The 23861-nt window shown below is 55.8% G+C and overlaps 2 protein-coding genes across 9 annotated transcripts in view; both read right to left on the reverse strand.

Moving 5' to 3' along the window:
• Positions 1-1337: 1337 nt before the first annotated feature.
• On the reverse strand, positions 1338-15947 carry ENDOV (endonuclease V). Of its 3 annotated transcripts, XM_021666352.2 has the most exons (10): positions 15864-15947; positions 15304-15475; positions 8813-8947; positions 8532-8571; positions 7349-7461; positions 6195-6263; positions 5748-5876; positions 2881-2945; positions 1789-1847; positions 1338-1579 (listed from the first exon to the last, which is right to left on the reverse strand). In XM_021666352.2, exons 1-10 carry the CDS (start codon positions 15917-15919, stop codon positions 1491-1493), a joined length of 927 nt encoding a protein of 308 aa, XP_021522027.2. In that variant the 5' UTR covers positions 15920-15947; the 3' UTR covers positions 1338-1490. The 3 variants fall into 3 exon arrangements, with proteins under 3 accessions (XP_021522027.2, XP_012308173.2, XP_012308174.2); XM_012452750.3 differs by having other exon boundaries at positions 1338-1847; XM_012452751.3 differs by lacking the exon at positions 8813-8947 and having other exon boundaries at positions 1338-1847; positions 15864-15935.
• Positions 15948-20521: 4574 nt separating this feature from the next.
• Positions 20522-23861, reverse strand: part of RNF213 (ring finger protein 213) — a 120557-nt gene continuing 117217 nt past the window's right edge. For all 6 annotated transcript variants that reach the window (XM_012452752.2, XM_021666394.2, XM_021666393.2 and 3 more), the window contains one exon: positions 20522-21544. In XM_012452752.2, coding sequence (XP_012308175.2) covers positions 21391-21544 — 154 coding nt within the window. In that variant the 3' untranslated portion in view covers positions 20522-21390. The remainder of the gene's footprint in view (positions 21545-23861) is intronic.

Below are 23861 nucleotides of genomic sequence, written 5' to 3' on the forward strand. Positions count from 1 at the left end.
TGGAGGGGCGCGCAGAGACCTGGCCTCCCTGGATTCTTGTCCCAAGCTGTCAAATCATGATCACCGGCCCCTTCTTGTAGCGGTCAGGTGAATGGCAAGAGGATTCCAGGGACTTCTTCATGCTCTGTGGCAGATTCCAGCATCCTCAGGGAGCCTGGAGTCTAGAGGCCAAACACCATGCCAAGGGCTGGGGGCTGCTTGGGAGGCACCCAGGGGCTGGGGCCAGGCTGCAGGTGGGGTGTCCCCTTTGCCCCCAGTCCTCAGCTGGCACCTCTAGCCCACACCAAGAGGAGCGAAGTGGCCAGAAAGGGCCAGCCCCAGGGCTGCTTTCCCACAGTGAAGACCATTTTGAGGCTGTGTCTCTGGGACAGGGAGGCAGGGACAGAGGATGGTGATCAGCTCTCAGAGCCTGTGAGGATGGTGCCACCCCCGATCCTAGCCCCTCCAGGTGCAGAGCCTGGCACCCAATGCCTCAGGCACCAGTGCCACCCTGTCTGGCCCCTGCCCCCAAAGCCCAGACTGCCCCTGTGTGCTGCCCCCATCCTCAGCCCCCTCCAGGCTGAGACAAGTCTCTCTGCTCCCTCTTCCCAGAGCAGGATGGAGGATGGGCAAGACTGGGGTCAGGGGTCATGGCTGGCAGTGAGCAGGTGCTAGAGCCCAGCTACCCCAGCTAGGAACCCTCTGTGACAAGGCAGAGGACCTCAGCTAGGATCCCTCCACATCAGGGCAGGGGACCCCAGCTAGGACCCCTCCACATCATGGCAGGGGACCCCAGCTAGGACCCCTCTGTGTCAGGGCAGAGGACCCCAGCTAGGACCCCTCTGTGTCAGGGCAGAGGACCCCAGCTAGGACCCCTCTGTGTCAGGGCAGGGGACCTCAGCTAGGACCCCTCCACGTCAGGGCAGGGGACCCCAGCTAGGACCCCTCCACGTCAGGGCAGAGGACCTCAGCTAGGACCCTTCTACATCAGGGCAGGGGACCCCAGCTAGGACCCTTCTACGTCAGGGCAGGGGACCCCAGCTAGGACCCCTCCATGTCAGGGCAGGGGACCTCAGCTAGGACCCCTCTACGTCAGGGCAGGGGACCCCAGCTAGGACCCCTCTGTGTCAGGGCAGAGGTGACTCAGTACGGCTGTCGCTGCTTTGCAAATGAATCCTGATTTTGCAAATAAATCTTATGGTAAAGAGATCAATAAAAATAAACAAACAAGTAAGTAAAATAAAAAACGAACCAAGAAGAAAAGGAAAAGAGAACCAAGTTCTGTGGCCCGCAGGGGCGGGCGGCGCAGGGGCGGGCGGCGCAGAGGCTGCAGGCGTCGTGCAGGCGCAGCTGGGGCCCATGTGGCCCTGGTGCTCCCAATCACTCTGTGGGCTCCAGGAGAGCTGGACCATGCACTCTCGGGATCTGGCACTTGGCCTCATAGAGATCTGTCCTCTGAGGCCCCATGACCACAGCTGACCAGCTGATGATGGGGCAAAGGGGGGCCGTGGTCATCTCTGCCTCAGCTGGAGCTGGGCTGCGCTGCAGCGTCCCCGTGAGGTGGTACAGTCAGCCTGTCTTTGGGGACCGGGCGCACTACCTGCGGCTGAGGCGAGGTTCCTCTAAGTCCCTAGAACACCCCCAGGGGTGGTCACCGTCCCGAGGCCAGAATGGGGTGGCCAGTGGCCTTTGCATCTTCCTGGCACCCAGTTCCACTCTACTGCCAGTCCTTGCCCTACTGCTCCTGAGAGCCTGGCCTTGGGGCTGTCCTGGGGTCCAGGCTGTGGTCCTCTGGGGGCTGGCCCTCACCTGCGGACTCTCCAGAGTCTCCTCTGGGGCAGGCCTTTGGCCTCTGCGCCTTCAGGCTCCTGGTGAGGACATTGAGAAAGGGACAGCATCAGAAGCTAGCACCCGCCCGAAACCCCCTCACTCCTCAGGTGGGGTCTGGGAACTGGACCCTCAGGGCCCGTGACAGCCCAGGGCAGAGGGCTGGGGAGAGCATGCCGCTCACACATAAATCTCGCATTCAAGCTGGCTGGTCCCCAACTCCGGGAGAACTTGGGGGTCCCTGCCACCTGCTCCCCCAGTTCTCAAAGCAGCCTACAAGGCCTGGGAACAGCCCCTGGCTTAGCGGGAAAATGAGCACAAAGGAAGTAGAGCACTTCAGTATCTAACTGCGGAGGGCAGGTTGAATTCCAGGCCTCGTGCCTCCTGGGATCTTCGCCCAGAGAGTAGGGGTGCCCTCTCAGCATGGAGGCTCAGATGCCGGGCCTGGAATCCAAATTGCTGACTGAATTCTGCTTTCCTCCTTATCAGTGCTCAGTGCCCCGGCTTCCTTATCTGTGGAGTGGGGTCACAGGACCCGTCTCACAGCAAGGCTGCCATCAGGATCAAATCGTCTGCAATGGTTTTAAGACAAAGCCTTGTACTGTTGGCTGTGACCATGCCAGGCAGTCTCACTCTATTCTACAAGAACCAGCGGGACAAGAATGCGATGAGGAAGCTGAGGCTTAAAGAGTACAAACAGGGTGGCTGGGTCACACGTGACTGCAAGGCCACGCCCTTCCTGCAGAGCCCTCGTCCTGGTGCCTCACAGGCTAAGAGGAATGAGGAGGGCTGGGGCTGGCCATGTTGGGAGGTAGGGCTTGGACCAGACGGGCCACAGTCCCAGGGTTTCAGGGTGGGGGCAGTGGTGTTTCTGGAGAGTTCCCACGTGAACAGAAGTCCACCCCACTCCACCCTCCTTCTTTGAAGACCTCCCGTGTCCCCTGCCTGGCCTGGCCCTGCACTGCCTGTCCTGAGCCATGACACTGCAACAGGGAGAGGGGGGCCACCAGAAACAGCCTCACGTGGGTGTCTGTGAGATGCCTCCTTCAAGCCCCAGTCTCCTCAGGCACTCACCTCGGTGCGGGGGGTCCAGGGTGTCCCAGGGCCTTGCGGATGTGCTCTCGGGAGCAGATGTCAGCCTGGAGGAGACAGAAGTGCTGCTGGGTCCTGAGCTGGCCTCTGGACCAGTGCCCCACCAGAAGCTGCTGGTGGCAATGCCTCCATCCCCCACAGAAGCCCCCAGGACACACAGGTCACCGCCAGCTTTCCAGGCTCAGGAGCAGCGAGTGCGTGACAAGGATGCCTGAACCGTGAGTCTAAGCCCTGCAGCGGCGGTTCTCACACCCATCTGGGCAGTCTCTGAAGGGCCTAAGGAGCCGCGAGTGGATGGGCTGAGCCAGGGAGCCCTGGGTCTCCTCCCCACAAGGGGCAGTTGGGGCTGCTCACTCTTCACTGGTTTACAGCCTGCACTTTCCTGTAGGCTCTGCGTAAGCCAAGGTTTCCCTGCTAACACTCGCTTCTCTGGGGACTCAGCCCAGCTGATCTGCCCTCTCCCCGACTAGACCAGCGGTAACCCCTGTCCCATCTCCAGAATCACCGGGATGAAAGAGGGCTGTGATGAGGGCAGACCCTAGCAGGGAGGGACACTGCAGTGTCTGAGTGGGAACCCGGGGCGGGGGTGGGGCTGGCCTTAGGAAGCTCCCTTGATCCCAGCTCAGATAGGCTTAGATTAGCTTCAGGGCCACACAACTCATGGAAAGCAACGGCTAATCCCCCAACCTGCTCCTGCTTCCGTTCAGGGGGGAAGAGGGGCAGCAGTGGGCGGGGCCAGCACCTCTCACCTTCCCCTGGAGCAGCCCAGCCTGGATCTGGCACCAGGAGCACTGCAGCACCTGTGACCATGGGGACACCAAGATGGCCGGGGGCAGAGCCAGGGAGAGAACAGACCAACGCTAACCCCCCGTCTGTGCTCTCCCAGGACCTTCCAGAACAGTCAGGAGGGGAAGCTGTTGAGAGGTGAGTGGGCTCAGGAAGGAAATAGACCCAGAGACGGAGCGGGCTCTGCAGGACAGGACCCTCAGCCCACGCCCAGCAGTGAGAGACTACAGGCTTCTGGTGCAGATGGCTGCGTAGCCCGCCTGGCTGCGGCTTTCCTTCCCCTGGAGGGTGGACCCAGGACTTGGCAGGCTCTTCGCTGGCACTAGGCACACGATCCTTGCTCTGTTTCTAGATGCTCAAGGTACTCAAAAACCAGGCGTCCCCTTCCCTGCAAGGATGGGCCACTGTCCTACTCTGGGGCTCACTGAGGCAGAAAGGGAGCTCCAGGAGCTGTGGCGTCTGCAGCAGCATGACCTAGAGTTCTTGGTGCCGAAGGCTTGGGGGAGAGTTTTCCTGGTTCTCTCTTGGAAGACCACACTGCTGAGTTGGAATGGAGAAAGAAAGGCCTCTTTCCTGGGGGCTGAGGAACAGCTCACAGGCTTGAGAGTCCACACACCTATGCCCCAAACAAAGCCCTGCAAGGCTGCAGAGCCCACTCTCAGATGCCACCACTGGGCACAGCTCCCGGGGCCGAGGGCCATTGTGGTGTGTGGGCTGCTGCTGCCCCCTGGAGGCCACACTGCACGCCAGCAGCCAGAAGGCCCCAGCCCCAGGAGGCAGTGCTGGCCTGGGCGTTTTCCACTGGCTGCGGGGCCAGTGGTGCCAGGAGATGGGGAAGCAGGAGACACCAGGGAGGCTCCGGGGCTGGGCTGCTGGAAGAAGCGCAGCTTGTGCAGACCCGCGTCCCCAGCTCCACCCGACAGCCTTCACAGCATGCAGAGCGGCCACCTGAAAAGGCAAATCTGCGGGTGCCCCACTGCCAACTCACAACCATCCAAGTCCCCGTGGGTGCGTCTGAAACCCCAGCGCATCCCAAGATGCTCCCAGGCTCCCACCACTTTGAACTTCACTGCCCTGGCTCCAGCCACACTTTCCTGCTGAACTTAACTTTTTTTGAGATAAGGTCTTGCTCTGTCACCCAGGCTGGAGTGCAGTGGTGCGATCAGGGCTCACTGCCGCCTCCACCTCCTGGGCTCAGGTGATCTTCCCACCTCAGCCTAGCTGAGACCACAGGCGCACACCACCACACTCGGCTAATTTGTTTTTAAAATTTTTTGGAGAGACGGGGTCTCACTATGTTACCCAGGCTGCCCTCAAACTCCTGGGCTCAAGTGATCCTCCCACCTCCGCCCCCAGTGTTGGGATTACCAGCGTGAGCCACCTAGCTCTTGAGCGCATCAAACTCCCCGGGGCTGCCCCTCCCCTTCCTCCAGAGGCTCTCTTCCCAAGGTTGACTATTCTGGAACCCCCACTCTGTGGACTTCTCTGGGACAGGCACCCGCCTGTGTCTTGTGACCCCTGGTCCTATCAAGGCTGGCTGTGGCCTCTCGTTCCAGCCTGCAGGCTGAGTCCTTTCCCAGCTGAGCTGACTGCTTCAGCAGAGTTCTCATCCTCCCTGCGGGACCCAACACCAGTTTTGGTGCTGGGTTCTGGTGTGGGCATCCCCAGGTCCCAGCATCTCTGGGACCTGCACAGCTTCCTGAGCACTGTCCCTGCAGCTTTCCGGCAGGAGCCTCCTGGCTTGAGTTCAGCTGCTCCCTCTGGGACCTGAGGGGCTGGTTGGGACACCTCACCACCTAGGCTGACATCACTGATTCTTCAAGCTGGCCTGTATCTGGGTGCAGGCGACTCAGAGAGGCTGGGAGGCTGAGTGTGTGGGGCGCAGGGCCTGGAGATGAACTCCCGGGAGTTCTGCACCCTCCAGTACACTGTCCTGACTGCGGGGCCCAGTGCATGCCAACCAGAGTCTCCAGCCTCACGTCACTGCACTCTGACCCCAGCTGGGGTGCTGGGGAGCCCTGAACAGGAGGTGCTGCCTACCCACACCCCCTGGGCCCACCCACCTGGCGCACGGGCTCTGGGATCCGGAACTTGCAGCAGCAGCAGGTCAGGCGCACGGCTGCCTCCAGGCTCATCTTGTGGCCCACGGAGACGTACAGGGGCCTGGTGCTGCGGTCGTGGCTCTTCAGGGCCTGTGACAAGGAAGGCAAGGGCACCCCTGTGGGCTGGGCCACTGGGACCCGGGTCAGGACAGCCTCAGCGGCTGGAGCTCGGACAAAATGTCCCAGGGGCAGGAGGGAAGCTGAAGGGGCCAGAGCCTGCCCACCCTCAGGGAGCCTTCCTATTGCTTGTCCCTGGGACAGGGTGGGCTCCACATACCCCAGGGCTCAGTCAGAGGCAGGAGGATGGACGGATGGGCGGGTGGGGGCTGATGTGTGAGCGCAGGTGTGTCTGCATGCAAAAGATCCCCTACCCTGGGCTTTGCGGGGCTTAGGGCCCTGGCCACTCACCATTCCCAGGACAGTCCCAGAGCCTCCCAGCAGAGGGAACGAGTCTCCTCCAGCCTGCAGGAGTCGGATCTGGAAAATAGGGGGAAAAAAACCTTCTCTTCTTGGTGAAGGGGTGAAGGAAAGTCTCTTGATTTTGAAAACGCAAACAGTCACTGGGCCAGGAAAAGGAAGGGGACTGATCCTGGACGTGAGCCACAACCCAGGCAAAGCCATGTGCCCGAGGCGACACGGATCCCGCAGGCGGTGATGTGGTCTCACCCCTGCTCTGAGGGTGCTGCCCACAAGACCCTGCCCAACCCTGATGACGGGGCTTACAGCAAGGGCAGTGATCTGCCCAGAGCCACTGTGCCAGGCTGGCAGCTACACAGGTGCTGCCACTGTGCAGTGAGCAGCGCTGACCCCACTTCCTTCCTGCGGCTGTCTCCTGCTGTGGACACATCTGACTCAAGCCAACAGGCTGGGATTTCTGGAGGCGTCGCTGGCTCAGAGGGAGTCTGAGGTCCCATGGACTCAACATATTGTTATTAAGCAACTGCTCCGTGCAGGTACCTGAGGGTTGGGAGGAACGAGACGTGGCCTCTGCTCTCAGAATCTGCCATCCAGTGGGATGTCACTGGCTCCCTCCACGGAACTCACTCCCAGTGCCAACGTGGGGTCCCAGAGGAGGAAGATGCAGGAGAAGGTGGGGTAGGAGGGGTGTGGGCAGCAGCTCCGGGCAGGCCTTGGTGGAAGTGGGGCCTGGAGGCTGGGGTACCTGAGTACCCAGGTGAGGAGACAGGGGCTGGGGCCAGGTGGGATGGGGAAAGCACCAAGTGTGCCTGGGACAGCCTGGAAGCCCGTCCAGTCCCCAGTAACTGGAGGACTTAGCCCTACTTGGTGTGCCACAGTGGTTCAGAGGCATGGGGGACCAGGAGGCAGGAGAGGAGCTCAGAGCACCCATGGCTGAGACACGCAAGGCAGCGCCCAGAGGAAAGCGGGTCTTCCTTATTCCAGGCCATGAGCCAGGGATGAGGAGAGCAGCATCAGCAGGCAAGGGCTGGTCCGGAAGCGCCCTTGTGCCCAGGGCCACCGCAGCACTCCCGAGCTGCCGGGCACAGCCTGCAGCAGCCCCTCCTTCTCCCTGTGCAGCCCAGGCTGCAGCAGGCCCTCCTCACCTTCTCCTTGTGCAGGGCGTCATTCTCCAGCCCGTCCACCTGCAGAAGTTTCTTGGCCACCCCAATGCAAGGCAGGTCTGTAAGGACCCCAAGGTGGCAGGCCACCCCAAAGCCTGCCAGGGAGAAAGGAGGGTGGGGTTGGGGAGGTGGGGCTGGGGCCTGGTGCAGTGATTCAGGACAAGCCAGAATCTCACAAAAGCTTCCCTAAGTGAGCAGAGGTCTGTGGACGGGCAGACAGCCAGGGACACCAGACCTCAGCCCCCAGCTGATCTGGGCTAAGGCTCCCCGTGCCCGATTTCCTGGGTGTGAGGCTGGGGAGGAAGCGTCCTTCCCCCGACACGGTCAGCGCCAGGGTCGGCACCTTGCCAGCGTGCTGGGACACTGCAGCCTGGCTCTGCAGTCATCTGCACCTCCCAGCCTCCTCTTCCCTCAATGGTGTCCTGCTAGTGCCGCCACGGGCATCAGGATCGGCGCATATCCCCCCATGTGCGAGGGCAGCAGCCAGGACCCAATCACACCTGCTGGCCAGGATGTCCAGCACCACCCTCCCGGGTCCCTCTCTGGGTGTTGCTGGCTTTGCCACCCACAGGTCTGTATGCGAGGGCAAAAGAGCCCATCTCCCTCCGCTGTGCTCCCTGGGCCAAGGGTCCCCGGCATAGGCGGGGGCCTGGGTGCACCTGTCTAGCTGTGGACAAGGGCTGACAGGCAGATGCAGGGTGGGTGGCCGGCAGGGAAGGCCGCTCTGAGAAGCCCCTCGCCTTCTTGTGCAGGACAGCCTGCAGCAGGCCCCCTCCCCGCCACTTGTCCCCGTGCAGCACAGCCTGCAGCAGCCCCGCTCCTCCCTACACAGCACGGCCTGCAGCAGGGGGCCCAGGCCCTGGGAAGTCCTGCGGTGATCTGCTGAGAACGGGGTAGTGGCACCTGGAGATGAGCCAGCAAAGGGCAGGGCACTGTAGGAAGCGCAGGGTGGGGCAGGCAAGAGGAGGGATGAAGCGAAGGTCGGCAGTCCTTTTCCAGGGGGAAGGCACTGCGAGTCCCCACTGCGCCCAGAAAGGAGCTGCTGGAGGTGGGTGGTGGCAGAGGCCGAGGGCCCAGCGTTTTGTGTGGGAGACGACAGAGGTGCCCTCGCCCCCATCTCTTCCCCACAGAGCCCTCCCTGGACTGCTTTCGAGAGCAGAATTACCTCGGTGGTGGAGCACCCCATTTCCATCCACGAGAAGGACCTATGGAGTCAGGGGGAGAGTCATGGTCAGCTGAGCTGCCCCTTAGCCCTCAGGCAAGGGCCATCCCTGAGGCAGGAAGGGGACACTGTCTCCGGAGTTCAACTTTCTAGAAATCCTCATTCCTCTCTTCCAGGAAGCTCATGAGTCTCTTCCTGCCATGGCCAATGGTGGCAACCTGCAGCCACCTTCCCTTCCCCAAGGAGGAAGGGCCTTTCTCTTGTCCTAGGGATGAGACACCTGCCTGGGGCATGAGGTCCGGCTCCTTCTCTCGCAGCTGCTGCACAAGCTCCAGCAGGAAGGGCACCTCTCGGAAGGCCAGGAAGCCCGACACGTAGGGGGCTGTGAGGCTGACCATGCGGCTCTCCTCATACACCACCTGCCACAAGGCACGCAGCTCAGTGGGCAGCACGGCCCTCAGCCACCCGTCCCACCCCCACTCCCTCCATCCTGCCCCCCTGCTCTTCATCCTTCCCTCTCCCCAACCTCACCCTGATGGCTCCCCTTCCCTGCCTCGCCTATGAGACATTTAGAAGAAGGAACTAGATGTATCCTGCAAATTGGTGGTGGGCAGGTATCCCTGTGACCTGGTCCATAGGAGCAGGCACTTGGGACCTGGTCTGTAAGGTGGAGGCCACTGGAACCTGGTCCACAGGAAGCCCCTCCCACTCACCCCCAGACCTGGTTGATTGGAGGAGCCCCTCCACCCCCAGGACCTGGACCATATGAGGACCCTGCACTCCAGAACTGCAGTGGATTCCCTCCACCCTCAAACCTGGTCTGTAGGAGGAGCCCCCAGGACCTGGTCTGTAGGAAGATGCCCTGGGATATGGCCTGTAGAAGGATTCCCTGGGATCTGGTCTGTAGGAAGATTCCCTGGGACCTGGTCAGTAGGATTCCCTGGGATCTGGTCTGTAGGAAGATTCCCTGGGATCTGGTCTGTAGGAGGAGCCCCCAGGACCTGGTCTGTAGGAGGATTCCCTGGGATATGGTCTGTAGGAGATTCTCTGGGATCTGGTCTGTAGGAGGATTCCCTGGGATATGGTCTGTAGGAGATTCTCTGGGATCTGGTCTGTAGGAGGAGCCCCCAGGACCTGGTCTACAGGAGGATTCTCTGGGACCTGGTCTGTAGGAGGATTCCCTGGGATCTGGACTGTAGGAGGATTCCCCGAGATCTGGTCTGTAGGATAAGCCCCTGGGACCTGGTCAATAGGAGTATTCCCTGGGATCTGGTCTGTAGGAGGATTCTCTGGGATCTGGTCTGTAGGAGCCTCCCAGGACCTGGTCTCCAACAGAAGCAAGGCTAAGATTGCTGGCTGTGTCACCCCTGCCTGCCCCTTGCTCTCCAGGTGTCTCTTCCTTTATGTATTGAAGCTGACACTCCACCCCACCCCTCCATGGGGCTGCTGGAGGCTTTAAGTAAGAAGACACAGTGCGGCCGGACACGGTGGCTCAAGCCTGTAATCCCAGCACTTTGGGAGGCCGAGGCGGGCGGATCACGAGGTCAAGAGATCGAGACCATCCTGGCCAACATGGTGAAACCCTGTCATACTAAAAATACAAAAAATTAGCTGGACGTGGTGGCGCACACCTGTAGTCCCAGCTACTCGGGAGGCTGAGGCAGGAGAATTGCTTGAACCTGGGAGGCGGAGGTTGCAGTGAGCCGAGGTTGTGCCACTGTACTGCTGCCTGGAACCTGGTGACAGAGTGAGACTCTGTCTCAAAAAAAAAAAAAAAAAAAAAAAAGACGCAGTGCAAGAAAGCACCTGTATGCAGTGCAACGTGAACAAAGGCACTACTGAGTTTACATGAGACGGGACCTTGGGGGAAGGCCATGTCTTCCAAGGGGACTTGAGAGCGAGACAGGCCACAGGGGCTTTATGAACAGGTTTCAAACAACTCAGAAACAGGACAGACGTGATTTCAGGGCTAGACAATCAAGAGTGAACAGGGGTTCCCAAGGGACAGGACAGTCTAAAAAGAAAAACCCTAAGGCTGCAAATAATCTCAGAGAGAAAGGGGAGGATGGGTGGCACAGGGCCCTCTGGATGGCAAGTGGGACGCTCAAACGCCCAGTGCAAGCTGGCGGAGGTGTGGAGGGCTGAGGTCTCTAGCCAGAGACGGCAGCACATGCGTGGAGGGAGGTCTGGAGTCAGGGACCCAGATGATCAGGGGCTTTCCGGAATTGCTGCAGACAACCCAGAGAGCTGTAGAAAGCACAGTCGTCTTTCTTAGAGCCTCTCTTGCAAACTTTTTCAAATTAAAAACCACTTGGCCAGGCATGGTGGCTCACGCCTGTAATCCCAGCACTTTGGGAGGCCCAGGTGGGTGGGTCACTTGAGACCAGGAGTTCGAGACCAGCCTGGCCAATGTGACGAAACCCTGTCTCCACCAAAAAATACAAAAATTAGCCGGGCATGGTGGTGCGTGCCTGTAGTCCCCGCTACTCGGGAGGCTGACGCAGGAGAATCGCTTGATCCTGGGAGGCAGAGGCTACAGCGTAGAACACAGCACAGCGGGCCTGAGTCTCCTGATCTTGTGCTTTCCTTAGTCGCACTGGCCTCACGTGGAGACGCGTTTCCCACTGTGCCCACGTCCTCCAGAGCTGTCTACCTCCCTACAGTGTCCTTACTGACTCCCCAGATCTCTTGGTGACAGCTTGCAAATCACAACTTCCACTCCTCCCAGTGACTCTATCAATAATTAAACATACCAAAGAAAACTGAGTACTCTGTATTAGCATAGAGGTTTGGGGCTCATTCTCTCAATATTTTTACCAATGACTCAATAGGGAAACTGATCAAATCTGCCTATGACCCTAAGTGGGGAGGGTCCATTCTGATAACAGATTTTGGATTCACAGTGAACCCAGCAGGGTGGATCCTGACATCCCCACACAGCAATGTGACTTTGCAGAGTGACACATGTGGAATTCAAATGTGGCCTGAGTTCCCACAGAAGGAGGGTGGCTGCTGACGTCTGAATCTCTCCCATAATGTCATAATTCAGGTCACATTATGGGATGATTATGACTTGTAGTCGGTATGATAATGACGTGCGGTTGTGTAGGAAAATGTCACTCTCAGGATAGGCCTGCTGAAGTCTTCAGAGCTGAGCAGTCACAATCGCTGGGACGTATGGTAAACACACACACAGACAAACACAGAGAGAGAGAGAGAGAGAGAACGCCAGGGTAGCAGCAGCTGAACGTAAGTAGAAGGAATACAGGTGGCCAATGTAACCTTTTTCAATTTTTTGGCATTTTCAAGTTAAAAATCTGGGAAGAAAAAAATCACTGAGTAGTGTGTAGGCAGGCCTGGACGGCCAGCAATCGCAACATACACCAGTGACCTGGTGCCCCGTCAAAAGCTCTGCTGTTTCCAGCTGCACTGACTGAATGGCGTGGGTGAGTGTTAGGTCTATGGACTTGGGTAGACCGTATGAGTTCCTGCATTTGATTCTGAGTGCCAGACGTAAAGATGGACCCTGCTAATGGAGGGCATGACCCGAGGGCCGTTGGCCAGCGAAGAAGCTGGATATCATTGCAGCCTCTTGGGACGGAGCAGGGAAGGAGCACGCAGCTATTTCCAGCAACAGGAGGGCTGACGAGCAGAAGGTGGGGAAGATCTGTTCTGTTTTGCTACCTGAAGGCAGAACTGATCAAGGGGAGTCACAGACAAGCAGGGGTCAGCTCCCTGTGGAGAGGCAGACACTAGCCATCACTCAGCGTCCAGCACGAACGGGCTCCGCTGAGAGGCCATCGTTTGTCAGGGACGCTAAGGAGAACGTTCCTCACGGTGGCAAAGGAGGGCCAGTGGTTCTCCAAGCCAGCTTCGCTTCAGAATCACAGGGAAGCTTATTTTGAAAAGCAGATTCCCAGGCCATACTCTGGAAGGGTTTTTCCCCCAGTAAGTGGGGTGGGGCTCTGGAATCTATTTTTCTAACAGCTTTACTGAAAAACAATTTATATACCATACAGTTCACCTGTTTAAACATATAATGCAATGGTTTTGGGATTTACAGAGTCTTGCATTATTACCATAATCTAATTTTAGAACATTTTCCTTAACCCCAAAATAAACCTCATACCCTTCAGCAGTCACTTCCCATCCATCCCACCCCAAGTCCAAGGCAACCCCGGACCTACTTAGTCTTTGAGAATGTGCCTATGGAATCTGTTTTTCAACACACTTCCGGGTGATTCTCCTTCTGCAGGTTCATGCTCAGGCATTCAAGGATCAGTGGACCAGACTATTCCAAGATCCTTTCCTAGTCCAAGCTTTCATAGCCGGGACAACCAATGACAATGAAGTAGCAGGCGCTTTGCTTGGTGCTGGTGTTATAAAAGAAATACGGTATGGCCCTCCCCTAGAGAACTTCCAGCCAAGGGAAAAATGGAATCGTAAACAACTAACTTTAATACAATGCAAGAAGTGCTATAACAGCACATGCATTAAAAAGAGGCCCAGGATGCAGATGAGAGGTTGGTAACTCGCAGCCAGGAAAAGTTGCAGGGGAAAGGGAATGCTGTGTTAATTGCTTTCCATGCGTTTCAAGTGTCGCTCATCACAACTCAGTGAGCTGGATATTAATACCATTATCATTCTCAAGTTAGAAAGACGGAGACAGAGGCCTAGAGGGCAAAGTTGGAAGTGGCAGAGCTGGGTGTGAGCATGAGCAGTCTGGCTCCTCAGACTGTGCTCCCACCCCAGTGCCAGCCTACAAAATGGCCAGGGGACCTCTTAGGGTAGGGATTGCGAATATCCCAATCTTAGCACACAGTAGGCACTCAATACATTTTTGCTCAATTTAGCCTGAAAGGGGCCTCCCAAGTAAAGCACGAAGCTATGGAAGCAGGAAGATGTGTGTCATCTTTAGGAGCTGGCAGAGAACAATGAAAGGGGAACACTGGCGCCAGGAGGCTTCTGTGTCAAACTCTGCTGCCGCCAAGGCTTCCGGAGCTGTCGACTCTTACATAAATCACGAGTCCACCGTCCATTCACGCACACATCTATTAAAAGAAGAGTTTGGCATCTTCTGCATGCTGCCCTTGGTGGGCAAAACAACATGGTTTCTACCATCACGGAGTTTACATTCCAGCAGGGAAGACAGGCAGGCCAATTCCATTCCAGTGACATAAAGAGGAAGCAGAAGGTTGCTATGGTCTAAATGTTTGTGTCCTCCCCAAATTCATGTGTAGAAATTATAACCCACGAGGCGACGGTATTAAGAGGTGAGTGGATCACCATGTGAGAAGGCAGTTAAGAAGCTGGCCGCGTGCAACCTAGAACAGCGCTGACACCAGAACGTGACTGTGCTGGCACCCTGATCCTGAGCTTCCAGCCTCCACAACTGTGAGAAATAAATTCCTGCTGTGGGTAAGCCACCTAGTCTAAGGTATTCTATCACAGCAGCCCACGCGGACTAAGACACAGTGCTGAGGGGCAACGCCTGGTCTTCTGGGATGAGCAGGAGCTTAGCGGAGGAAGTCATGTCTAAACTGAGCCCTTATGAGTAGGAGTTAGCCAGATGGAAACCCGTCCAGGAGAGGAAACATTACTGCAAAGGTCAGGTAGCCAAATACAGCATGGCACACGTTTGAAGGATTCAATGTGGGTTGTAGAGGGTGGGAAGAACTGAGAATGGTGGTGAGAGCTGAGCCTATAGCATCTTATTAAATTAAGCAGGGGACAGTTCATAAAGGGCCTTTAAGCCATGGCAATGACAGTGAACTTTATTTAGCATGAGGTCATGAGAAAAGCACTTAAATGTTTTAAGAGGACTTGTGGGCTGCATGCGGTGGCTCACGCCTGGAATCCCAGCACCTGGGGAAGCCAAGGTGGAAGGATCCCTTGAGCCCAGGAGCTGGAGACTAGCCTGGGCAACATAGTGAGACCCTGTCTCTACAAAAAATAAAAAAGCCGAGTGTGGTGGCTCACATCTGTGGTCCTAGCTACAGGAGGCTAAGGTGGGAGATCACTTGAGTCTGGGAGGTTAAGATCAGATCTTGGCAGTGAACATGCCACTCTTCAGCCTGGGCCAGAGTGAGACCTTGTTTCAAATAAATAAATAAATAAATAAATAAATAAATAAATGAAAAAGAGAGAGAAAGAAAGAAAGAGGAAGAGAGGAAGAGAGGAAGAGAGGGAGGGAGGGAGGGAGAGAGGGAGGGAGGGAGGTAGGGAGGGAAGGAGGGAGGGAGAGAGGGACTTGTTGCTTTTGACGAAAATACTTGCTTTTTAGGAAAATCGGTCTGCTGGCACTGAAGAGCAGCGCTTGAGGCAGGGCACCCATGAAAATGCTGCTCAGAAACCCACAGGAGTGACGGTGGCACAGCCAGGCAAGGAGCAGAGGGCAGACGAGGGGATAGATTCCAGCGACATTTACGAGGTAGAAAGAAAGGGAGCTAAGTGCGCGACTGGACGTGAGAGGAAGGGAGGGGCCCAGGGGGACAGATTTCCAGCTTGGGCAAGTTGGGGTGTGGTGTGCAGGTCACTGAGATGAGAACCCAAGACAACAATCAGACTTTGAGGTAAAGCTCATGAGCGGATTCTTAAGTCACAGAATTCCCTTAGTTTTTTGCCTTTTCCCCCCCTTCCAAGACTCCCTAGACTATGAATGACACCCTACAAAACATGAAGCCGGGTTCTAGGCCTGCACTGCTCCCTGTCCCGGAGGCCCCACGCCCGAGCCCATCGAGGGGCCCGCCTCGAGCTCAGCGTCCTCCCGGGTTACCTCGAGCTCGGGGTAGCTGAGCACCACCAGAGAGGCACAAGCACGGACACTGTCCCCTTTCACGAAGGACACGTCAACGCCCCCGACCCTCCGCAGACCCGAGAAGGCGGGGTCCCGCTGCCACGCCTCAGTGTCCCGGTCTACGACGCGGGCCTTCAGCCGAGCTTGCTCCCTAGGAGGACAGAAGCGTCAAAACCAGCCGGGGCCACACCCCAGACCCTGCTTCCTCCACCTGCGAGGCCAAACGCCTCTGCCGGGTCTTCTCCAGCTTCAAGGGAAGGCAAGGGATACACCTGCGAGACCACAGGCCCCGGAAGATCAGTGGGCGGAGAACACGGCACGCGCGGGCCCAACAAGCGTGCCCGGAAGCGAGAACCGCGCCCACCCCGCGGACTACAACTCCCGAGGCCACTCTGCTCCCGCGCCGGAAGCTGGGCCGCGCTCGGGAGGCTCGGGCGGCGGCGGCTGCGACTCCACAGCCTGAAGACTACGAGCTCGGAGGGTCTGCGGAGAGCCGCGCGGCCTCAGCGCCCTCCTCCTGCGCGTCGCCCCAGCATTACCGTTTCCACAGTGACAGCGTTTCCTCCGACAGCGGTCCAGCTGCCTCCTGGGCCATGGCTCCGTTCCGGGCGCCCCTTCTACACGTCACTTCCGGAGGCGACTCGCGCATGTGCTGTTCTCCCTCGTTGCCGTGGAGACGCTGGCGCTTTCCCGGGTCGCACATCCAGCCGGGGTCTTTAGAAGCTCGTGGCTGCTAGGCGGGAGCCGCTGCGTGATTGGACGCGCACGCACACGGCTTCGAGTTGCCCGGCGTCCCCGCGCGCGGTATCGGCTCGGACCGGGAGGCCGGCTGCCCCGTTTGCAGCAGACAGCTGGGGCCAGGTGAGTGACCACGCGAGGGTCCGGGAGCCCCGTGACGCCTGTCCCACCTCTGCAGTCCCCGCCGCGAGCGCTGCGCTCTGCGCGGCCCAGGGCCGAGCGCCCTGTTGAGAGCCGGCGGGCACGGCCCCTCCGCTCTTGGAGAAGGGCGGTCCGGCTTTGCCGGTCCCACTCCTCCACCCGGTCAGCGTCCGCCTTTGGCGAATCCCGAAAGGACTCGCCAGGCCCAGGACATCCCGGCGGTTGCCTCAGGAGCACTTAGCGAGCGCCTGTCGCTGACGGCCCCCCGACGGCAGCTCAGGGATGCCCTCAGGCTTTTGAGGGCTGGTCTCGTGTGTTTCAGTTCCTCGCAGCCTAGCGGGCTGGACTCGTGGCGGGGAGCGGGGCTGCAGCCTTGTACTGGGTTTCATCTGGGCAGAAGGCCTCCCCTACCAGACCAAGTACGGGCGACCTTGGGGGTGTCGGTTCTCACCTCGTGCTCCTCAGCCAGTGCTGGCTCAGTACTCTCGCTGTGCCAGCTGCTGTGCGAATACTGTGAGGGAGAATATTGTTTATTTGTGGGGAGCCGACTTCAGACCGGTGGTCGGGAAAGGCCTTAATGAGAGGCGATACCGAGGAGACGTGGAGGGTGAGCGAGACGGCATGGTGGGGGAATGGAACAGCTTTCGCGTGGAGGTCCCGGGCTGGGGAGGCGGTTGGTGTATTTGAAGCACTGAAAGGCAGCCAGTGAGGCTGAAGTGTAGCAGTTTACCCGTGGTTTTATATTCTCCTGGGAGGATTCAGAAGGGCGCGTGTTTGTGTATTGTGTATATATAGATATACACATATAACATATGTATATTAGAGTCTGAATATAAATGTCAAGGGTGTTAGCTTTTGAAAGGGAAGGTGAGGGTTAATGATGCAGCGAGAGAGTGCGAGCGCGCGCGGGCGGCTCTACAGCAACGCAGGTGTATTGCAAAAACCTGTGGAGGTGGGCGAGCAGCTTAGTGCCAGAGCCCCCGGCGATGACCTGCAGGGGTACTCATAGGCCCGGGCGGGAGGGGTCTGGGCAGTCTGGCTTGCTGTCCCTGAAGCTGTAGATAACGTGTTCCCAGGATGAGGTGGTTCCGGCGGAATGTGGCGCTCCTTGCACTTTGTCCCCGCAGAATGTAAGAGGCAGGCAGCTTCTCATGGCCCGAACCCCCGTGGGATGTTTGACTTTTACTAAAGTCTGCAACATGGCAGGGGGCTTACAAAATGGTGCAGTTTAGACTAAACAGAGGGGAAGATACAAAAGACGAAATGAGACTCTAGGGTTTGAGGCTCCGGAAAGGTTACAGACAGCTTTGGCAACTGATAAGGCTTTGAAAGCAGGGTCAGTTTTCAACGAATGAGCGTCGCCCACTGCACCCCGTGCACTGTGCTCCACTGCTGACCTACACCGGCTTCTTTCCCATCAGAGCACTGACGGGTATCTCACAGACGAGGAAACTGAAGCCGCTGGCCCATAGCCATAGAGCTGGCAAATGGGAGAGCCAGGCCTCACAGGCGGGTCTGGGCTGTGTCGGCTTTGTTGGGTTCCAGAGTGGCCAGGGCGAAGGAGCCCTTGGATTTGATAATTAGGAGTCACTCCTGGGTCCGTGGGGATGGGGCAAAGCTCGTGGGTTTTGAGGAAGTGGCTGTCCCCTGGGTTGAGGTTCTGTTGTGCTTCAGGGCACAGGTGGTAGTGATCGTGAGGGAATACTGGGGAAGGTAGGACCCTTTAGTAAGTTTAGGTGTGAGGGGAAGCGCAGCAGAGCTGAAGGTGTTTTATGGGCTGTGGAGCACCTGCTGGGCCCAGGGCCCTCCTCCTCTCTAACATCCCCCTGCTTTGGGCCCAGGTTGCTTTTCCATACACCCCACCTCCTCAAAAGGGCTATCCCCAGCATATCCAGCAGAGAGGGTGATTAGGTGTCAGTTTTAACCAAATTTGCCCTCTTGGGGAAAATGCACTTTCCTAGTGGTGGTTTTTCCAGCTGGAAACGATTCGTAATGGCTGAGCTTAATTAATGAACGTGATGGGATTAGAATAGTGTGTGTGCGTAATGCAGTATCAGTGCTAATCACGGCTCTCATTGTTACTCAGCTCGAGGCTCGGGTTTTCTCCGGCCACCTCCCGAGTTCCGCAGCCTCATTACACGCCACACTGAATGTATTAAATCAGATGTTTACCTTCACTCTAGGGCAGCACTCGCTGCACCCAGGGCCCCTCCTCCAGCCTCTAACACTCGCCTGTATGGGCCCAGGTTGTGCTTATGTGCACAGCTAGACTTGGGCAGCTTTACCTACTTGGCCCTTTGAGGTGACGTTTTCTTCCCGATAATTATTTAGCACTGGAAGTTTGTTTCTAAATTGGAATTGCCTGAACATATAGGAATGACTGAAATAGCTCATGGCCATCTCAGTTAACAAATGACAGTCTTATAACCATTAATGAAAAGCAAATAATTTACACACACATAAGATCTTTATTTTATTTTTTTTGAGATAGGTCTGTCTGTGTTACCCAGGCTGGAGTGCAGTGGTGCGATCACAGCTCCCTGCAGCCTCAAGCTCCCAGGCTCAAGCAGTACTCACACCACAGCCGCCCAAGTAGCTGGGATTACAGGTGCACACACTCGACTAATTTTTTCACAGTGAGGTCTTAAAGAAGAGGAGATAATGAGCAGTTACGGGGATTTTCAGTTAAGTCACCACCAAGGTAAGGCTGGAAGCACGAACTCCACAGCACTCAGCTGTCCAGGGAAACGGTGTGAGGACGGATGAAGGGTTGGAGGGGAAGGTCAGGGTTGGTGAGGAGGCATCCACAGCTGAACCGGGAACTGCAGGGGGAGGCGAGGCTGGCACAGGGCAGACATAGCAAGTCTCCTGCGCAGGCCAGCATGCCTTAGCTTCTAGCTGCAGTTCCAGACCACAGGTTTCTCACCCGGAAGAGCCCTTCCTTTTTGGAAGAGAAGATGCAATTTTGCCCCTAAAGTGGCACTTTCAGCACTCAAGTGTAATTGGGCTCCTGGAAGGCTCACTGTTTCTCTCTCACCCCACAAGTGGACTCGCTGATGAGGTTAGTTGGCTCCACCTTGACTCCCTGTCAGCTACAGCCCTGCTGTTTCCAGTGTCATCATTTTAGGCAGAGCACGGGGGCTCCACTCTGAGGCTGGGCTGTCAGCTTTTAAGTCTCAGATCAGCTAGAGGGAGTGGCACGAAACTCCACCGTGGACTCGCAGGCCTGCTGTCGTTCTGTCCAGAGGAAAAGTTTCCCATCTCACATGCGAAAGCACAGCGTGTTTTCTGTCTGAACATACCACCTCACCGACACCTGCGAGGGCCTTTCCACAAACCACAGAAACGATTCCCAAAAGCCTAGTTGGTGTCTGTGTGCCTTAAATAGAAGCTCTGCCTCCAAAGAGAAGGGTTCTTTAGCAGCAAAACTCCAATTTATTAAGACAGGTATACCAAGTAAAATAAAATTCACTTTTGCCTGTGCTAGGCCGTGTATTTCTATACAAACAAGATAGTGCAAGAGAATGACAGCTAAGGCTTGGAGCGCAGCATACAAATGAAATAATTAAAAACCCTGCATAAAAATGGGAAAAACTCCCAGGCCAAAGGGAAAAACAAAGGCCTTCACAGAAGGACTGACACCCGACTCCCAGCTGCTGAGGTGTGGCACATGAGAGTCCGTGGGTGTGAGCTGCCACCTGACGGCCAGCTCGGAGGCAGCAAAGGCGCTCCAGATGCAAGCTGAGGACTCCCACAAGCCCCCGGCCCCACACCCGTCACGGGGCGGTGGGAATGCAGAGCTCTGCGCAAGCAGCTCTGCGTAGTCCAGAAGGAGAAGCAATCATAGGTGACTGTGTGGAACCGGCCACTGCCCGCATTTGGAGTCACTCTGCCCTTCATCAGACACCATGATGGCGACATCACAGCCAGGAGGACGGAGCACAGCTCCTTCTGGGCCTCCTGCCTGTGCTGCCCAAGATGTGCGTGGCTGAGTCCTGGACAAGCATTTTGTATTTTTGTAGCTCTCACTCCTTGGGCCCCATTTCAAGTTGATTAAGTTGTTACCTCATTTAGAATGTACATTAAGGGTACTGCCTCTAACTTGTCAGCAGCTGTGCTGAGCTGCCTAGGAAGAGAAATTAGTCCAGAGAGGTCGTTAAGTGTCAAAGCAGATTTTAGAAATTAAAAAGGCAGCACAAGATCCCGGCTCCGGGCCTGTTTTCTTTTCCCTCCCTTGGAAACGTAGCTGGTTTTGTACACTCTATGTCTTAGTTTCTGTGCCTTGGCTGAGAACCGCAAAAAGGACTAGATACTCATATACTCGAAAGCACATGGAGACTGCATGTTTATTTGGCATGATGCTAGATAAAAACTCCCCACGGAACTGCCAGAACCAGGCCTGGGACCCAGCTTTACAGTCTTCTGGTTTCTCTCATAATTTTAAAATATTAGGATCAGAAGAATCTTTGGCCATTAATCCACTCCCTTCATTTTATGCATGAGGAAACTGAGGCCCTGATGATGTCACTGGCCCAAGTCCGGTGCTTTTCACAATGAGTCTTTTGGCTCTTACCCTCTGAAATCTGGCAGTGACTCATTGTCTCATTGTGAGGGGATGGGTCACATCTTGTTAGTTTGGTCTTAAGGCACTCACAAAATGCCCTGATTTTTCTTGTATTTGTGAGAAGACAAAAAACAGTCTGGCACTTTTTTACATCATCCCGGAAACCCAGAAGTATATGTACAGTACTCAGAATTTAAGGGCATAGAAGAAAGAAGAAAATGAGATTCTCTTCTGTGAGCACAGATTTAGGAAAAAAGGGGGGTGGGCAGTGCCAGAGGCAAGCGGGCTGCAGACACAGATCATTACTGCGTGTGGCTGAGCTACTTGCCTCCTGGGATGTAAACAATGGTTTATTTCCAATTTCATCTCCATTGCCATCTCCTAATGAACAGTACTCATGATGAGGAAGTTTTAGAATATATATATGTGCATGGTTCAGAAACAGCTTGGCTTTCAGAAAGCTGTCAGCTCACGTAGCACACCTTGGTCTTGAATTTCGTGCTGTGCTGACAGCTTTCTTTCTGAATGCAAAGGCACCAGTCAGTGATGAAGTCCATGCTGGGGGCGAGGAGAGAGGAGCCTTCTCTCCCAAGTCTTATCCAAAGACAGCTGAGGAAATGATTCTATCTCATTTGCCGATCCCGTTTCAGGACAGCAGCTATTTTCCACACTGAGACACAACTGGCGAGCAGTATCTCTTCTGGGAAATGAGATTCCATTTCAGGAAGAATTTCACTTTCTTTAGTTTCCATGTAACTTACCAGAGTGTCTCTCAGGCTGAAAAATCAAAGAATAAGTGCATTGAAAACAGTCTCCTCAGCACAGTGGCTCACGTGTGTAATACCAGCACTGTGGGAGGCTGAGGCGGATGGATCACTGGAGCTCAGGAGTTGGAGAACAGCCTGGGAAACATGGTGAAACCCTGTCTCTAGCAAAAATGCAAAAATTAGGTGGGCGTGGTGGTGTATGTCTGTAGTCCCAGCTACTCAGGAGGCTGAGATGGGAGGATGACTGGAGGCCAGGAGGTGGAGGCTGCAGCGAGCCAAGATTGCACGACAGCACTACAGCCTGGGTAACAGAGCGAGACTCAGTCTCAAGAGAATCAGAAATCCTGACCAGTTTAAGGTCAATCAACTGAGTTCCTGACCTGGGACTACCATCCAGCCTGGGTGACAGTGAGATCCTGTCTCAAAAAAACAACACACACACCAGTCTCCCATATAACAGAAGGGACAAATCAGTCCCCTTATGTCACTTTTTCCAGTTGTCAGCAGAACCAAAATGTTAAGACCAGAAATCCTAGGCCAGGCACAGTGGCTCACACTGTAATCCCAGCACTTTGGGAGGCCGAGGCGGGTGAAGCACTTGAGGTCAGGAGTTCAAGACCAGCCTGGCCAACATGGTGAAACCCCATCTCTACCAAAAATACAAAAATTAGCTGGGCGTGGCGGTGGGTGCCTATAATCCCAGCTACTCGGGAGGGTGAGATAGGAGAATTGCTTGAACCCAGGAGGTGGGGGTCGCAATGAGCTGAGATTGCACCACTGCACTCCATCCTGGGTGACTCAGTCTCAGGAGAACCAGAAATCCTGACCAGTTTAAGGTCAGTCAACTGAGTTCCCGAGCTGGTTCTCCCATCCTGGGTTCGAGGCTCTGGTGTCTGGCTGCGGCTTCCCACACGCAGTGCATAGACACTGCAGAAGTCCCCGGAGCAAGCCCCATGACGGCCCCTTCAGGCCGTCTAGCAAGGTGATGTTTATTTACAGGGTTGTATAAAACACAAGGCCTCACCATTCACAAACCCTTATATTCTGATGAGAGGATAGTTTATCATCTTGGTATGTTTTCGTATAGACCCTTATAGGAAAGTTCTGTCAGACTTCATAAAGGCTGAGATAGAGCACAGTGACACAGAGCATAAAACATTAATCCCTGCTCTATGCGAAGAGCCCTTACAAACCATGAAGGAGACAAAGAGCCCAGGAGAAGAATAACAAAGATATCAAGAGGTCATTCAGGCTGGGCACAGTGGCCAAGGTGGGTGGATCACTTGAGGTCAGAAGTTTGAGACCAGCTTGGCCAATATGGAGAAACCCCGTCTCCACTAAAACACAAAAAATTAGCCAGGGGTGGTGGCGGGCACTTGTAATCCTAGCTACTTGGGAGGCTGAGGCATGAGAATTGCTTGAACCCAGAAGGCAGAAGTTGCAGTGAGCTGAGATTGCACCACTGCACTCCAGTCCAGGTGTCAGAGCAAGACACTGTCTCAAAAAAATAAAAGCAATTCAGAGGATATACATAAATCTAAAAAATATGTTCAGCCTCACAGTAAATGGGGAAATATAAGTGAAAATGAGATGCCATTTTGGCCATTAGATTGGCAACTGTAAAAGATGGATGATACCCAGTGCTGGGTATTCTCAGACCCGCTTTTACATCGCTTTTTCTTTTTTTTTGAGACAAAGTCACCTAGGCTGGAGTACAGTGGTGCGATCTCGGCTCGCTGCAGTCTCCGCCTCCTATGTTCAGGCAGTTCTCCTGCCTCAGCCTCCCGAGTAGCTGAAATTACAGGCACCTGCCACTATGCCTGGCTAATTTTTGTATTTTTAGTAGAGACGGGTTTCACCATGTTGGCCAGGCTGGTCTTGAACTCCTGACCTCAGGTGATCCACCCGCCTTGGCCTCCCAAAGTGCTGGGATTACAGGGTGAGCCACCATGCTCAGCCTGGTATAGCTTTTTCTCTCAAATTTAAAATGTACTTCTCTTTGACATAATAAGGCTACTTGTTAAAATTAGAATACATGACTTGAGGCTGGGTGTGATGGCTCACCCCTTTTCATTGTAGCACTTCGAGAGGCTGAGGCAGGTAGATCACTTGAGATCAGGAGTTCAAGACCAGCCTGGCCAACATAGCAAAACTCCATCTCTACAAAAAATACAAAAATTAGCCAGGTGTGGTGGTACGTGCCTGTAGTCTCAGCTACTTGGGAGGCTGAGGCACAAGAATCACTTGAACCCGGGAGGCAGAGGTCGCAGTGAGCTGAGGTTGCAGTAAGTTGAGATTGCTCCACTGTACTCCAGCCTGGGTGACAG

This window comes from Aotus nancymaae, unplaced genomic scaffold, assembly GCF_030222135.1.
Source record: "Aotus nancymaae isolate 86718 unplaced genomic scaffold, 86718_ANA_hifiasm-v0.15.2.pri h1tg000089l, whole genome shotgun sequence".
Classification (NCBI taxonomy): domain Eukaryota; kingdom Metazoa; phylum Chordata; class Mammalia; order Primates; family Aotidae; genus Aotus; species Aotus nancymaae.